The sequence below is a fragment of the Ammospiza nelsoni genome, chromosome 2 (genome assembly GCF_027579445.1).
Source record: "Ammospiza nelsoni isolate bAmmNel1 chromosome 2, bAmmNel1.pri, whole genome shotgun sequence".
Lineage (NCBI taxonomy): Eukaryota > Metazoa > Chordata > Aves > Passeriformes > Passerellidae > Ammospiza > Ammospiza nelsoni.
In genome coordinates this window covers 94,350,031-94,352,977 of record NC_080634.1, presented here as the reverse complement: position 1 = coordinate 94,352,977, position 2,947 = coordinate 94,350,031, and the positions used below count along the sequence as shown (strand labels likewise).

General features: G+C 55.5%; 1 protein-coding gene across 1 annotated transcript; it reads left to right on the top strand.

The window, feature by feature from the left end:
* Nucleotides 1–530: 530 nt before the first annotated feature.
* On the top strand, nt 531–1,840 carry SOX1 (SRY-box transcription factor 1). Its single transcript, XM_059494069.1, has one exon. The coding sequence runs from the start codon at nt 531–533 to the stop codon at nt 1,647–1,649; it is 1,119 nt and encodes a 372-aa protein (XP_059350052.1). The 3' UTR covers nt 1,650–1,840.
* Nucleotides 1,841–2,947: the final 1,107 nt, after the last annotated feature.

The window sequence follows — 2,947 nt, the reverse complement described above, 5'->3', positions numbered from 1 at the left end:
TTCGCGTGGCGGTGGGTTCTCCTCTCTTCTTCTCCGTTCACCTGCGATCAGCGGATGCAAGTCACACACGCTCCCTCCCCTCCCTCCCTCTCTCTCTCCAAGTTAGCAGCAAAGAACAAAAAAAAAATAGCTCCGTTAAGGATAAGAGCGGGAGCGGAGGGGTGTGCGCGCGTCTGCCGGGGAGCGCCGGCGAGCGGAGGACACCGCCGACGGCTCCGCACACTCCTCCCGCCGCGCCAAGTGAAGCAGCAAGTTTGCCGTGCACCTGTTTGAGCAGCACGAACCCCCGTCGCCGCCGAGCCCCGAGAGTGATTTGCGAAAGGGAGAAAGTTTTTTCGCCGGCAGGGTCGCCGATCGCTCTCCTCGCGGTTTTCTTCTCCTCCTCTTTTTTTTTTTTTTTTTTTTTTTTTTTTTTTCGCTACCTAGCTACAAACTGGTTTCGCCTCGCTCGCTCCCCGGCCTCCCGGGCTCCTCTATGTTTGATTCATTTTTCACGTCTGGCACCGGTGGAAAATAAAAAAGCTATTTGAATGTACAGCATGATGATGGAGACGGACTTGCACTCCCCTGGCGGAGCCCAGGCCCCCACGAACCTCTCGGGGCAGACCGGAGCGGGAGGCGGCGGAGGCGGCGGCGGCGGCGGGGGAAACAAAGCGAACCAGGACCGGGTCAAGAGACCCATGAACGCCTTCATGGTGTGGTCGCGGGGCCAGCGGCGGAAGATGGCCCAGGAGAACCCCAAAATGCACAACTCGGAGATCAGCAAGCGCCTGGGAGCCGAGTGGAAAGTCATGTCGGAGGCCGAGAAGAGACCGTTCATCGACGAGGCGAAGCGGCTGCGGGCGCTGCACATGAAGGAGCACCCGGATTATAAATACCGGCCCCGGCGGAAGACCAAGACCCTGCTCAAGAAGGACAAGTACTCGCTGGCCGGGGGGCTGCTGAGCGCCGGCTCGGCCGGGGGAGGCCCGGCCGGCGTCGGCGTGGGCATGGGCGTCGGCGTCAGCCCGGGCGGCGTCGGGCAGCGGCTGGAGAGCCCCGGCGGCACGGCCAGCGGCGGCTACGCGCACATGAACGGCTGGGCCAACGGCGCCTACCCGGGCTCGGTGGCGGCGGCGGCGGCGGCGGCGGCGATGATGCAGGAGGCGCAGCTCGCCTACAGCCAGCACCCGGGCAGCGGGGGGCACCCGCACCACCCGCACCCCCATCACCCTCACCACCCGCACAACCCGCAGCCCATGCACCGCTACGACATGGGCGCCCTGCAGTACAGCCCCATCTCCAACTCGCAGGGCTACATGAGCGCCTCGCCCTCGGGCTACGGCGCCCTGCCCTACGGCTCCCAGCCCCACCAGAACTCGGCGGCGGCGGCGGCGGCAGCGGCGGCGGCGGCGGCCGCCTCCTCGGGTGCGCTGGGCGCCCTGGGCTCGCTGGTGAAGTCGGAGCCCAGCGTGAGCCCGCCCGTCACCTCTCACTCGCGGGCCCCGTGCCCCGGGGACCTGCGGGAGATGATCAGCATGTACTTACCGGCCGGGGAAAGCGGGGATCCGGCGGCCGCTGCCGCCCAGAGCCGGCTCCACTCCCTGCCCCAGCACTACCAGAGCGCCAGCACGGGGGTGAACGGCACCGTTCCCTTGACGCACATCTGAGCCCCCGGCGGCACCGGAGCGCCGCAGGGAGGCACGGACGCGGGCACCGGCTCGGCCCCGGCCCCGGGCCGGCCTGCAGGACTGCGCGCCCGCCGCTGCCGCCGCCCGCTCAGCCCCGGCCCCGCGCCGCTCCTGCCCCGCTCCCAGGTTCCCCCCTCTTATTTTTGCCTCTCGCGCCCCTTCCCTCCCGCCCTCCCCCGCCTCTCTTTTTTTTTTTTTCTTTCTTCCTTCCTTTTTGTACAGAAATGTTTTGATGTTCTTGTAATAATAATAATAAATAATAATAATAATAATAACGAGAGAGAAAAAAGGTAACGGTTGCTTTGCTTACCTTTTTTTAGAAGAACTAGTTTATGAAACTAGTTTTAGACTGAACTCCTGTGTTTTATCGAGACTTTTTGTACAGTATTTATCATTCACCCAAGAGACATAGAGCGTTTATTTGCAAAAGAGGAGAAAGAAAGAGAGAAAGGGGGGAAACGGCGGCGAAAAGAAAAAAATACCAATAATAAACACACAAAGTTGTAGGTGATGCCAACTTTTATACCGCGCGGAACCGCTACGATTTCAGTCACGGATCGCTTCTTGCGAAGATTTTTTATTGACTAATTAACTCGGAGTTCATGAGGAAACAGTTCTCATTTATTACTCATGTATTAAGACAAATTCAAAAGAACACTTAAAAGTTTTTTGTAGATATTCTCGAGGGTATTTTGGGCTGGGGTTGGGGTTTTTTTTCGGTACTTGTTTGTTTATTTATAAAACTCTTTTTGTTTTGTTTTGGAAGCTCCATTTTTTTCCCCGGGGTTCGTAAAACTTTATTGTATCTGGATATTTTTGTTTGTTTGTTTTCTCTTTGATTTTGTTTTCTTTTTGTATCATTTCTTGTAAATGCATTGTGAAATACTTTTTATTTAGGAGGTACGAAGGAAATCAGATTGTGTATATAGTTTACTAAAAAGCCTTTCTGCTAAACGGAAATCCTAAGGATGCGGTCCTTTTTTATTTTTTTTTTTCTGTTTTGATTAAATAAATTTCAAAGCGGAAAAAGTCACCTGTATAAAAAGAAAAGCTAACTGGCGAACATAGCGGTGTTTACCATGGTAAACCTGGAAACACAGCAGGGAAACCTAGATTTTGGGAAGGAAGTTTTAAGCAGCAGCGGCAAACAGAATGAAGTGCAATCTGCAGTAAATGTAGATATTCCCTAACCTGTGTAAATCAGAAGAGGTGAAGGTAGATTTATTTTAATACTCGCTCCCTACTGCAAGGGAAGGCAGTTTACTGCGTTACTGTTC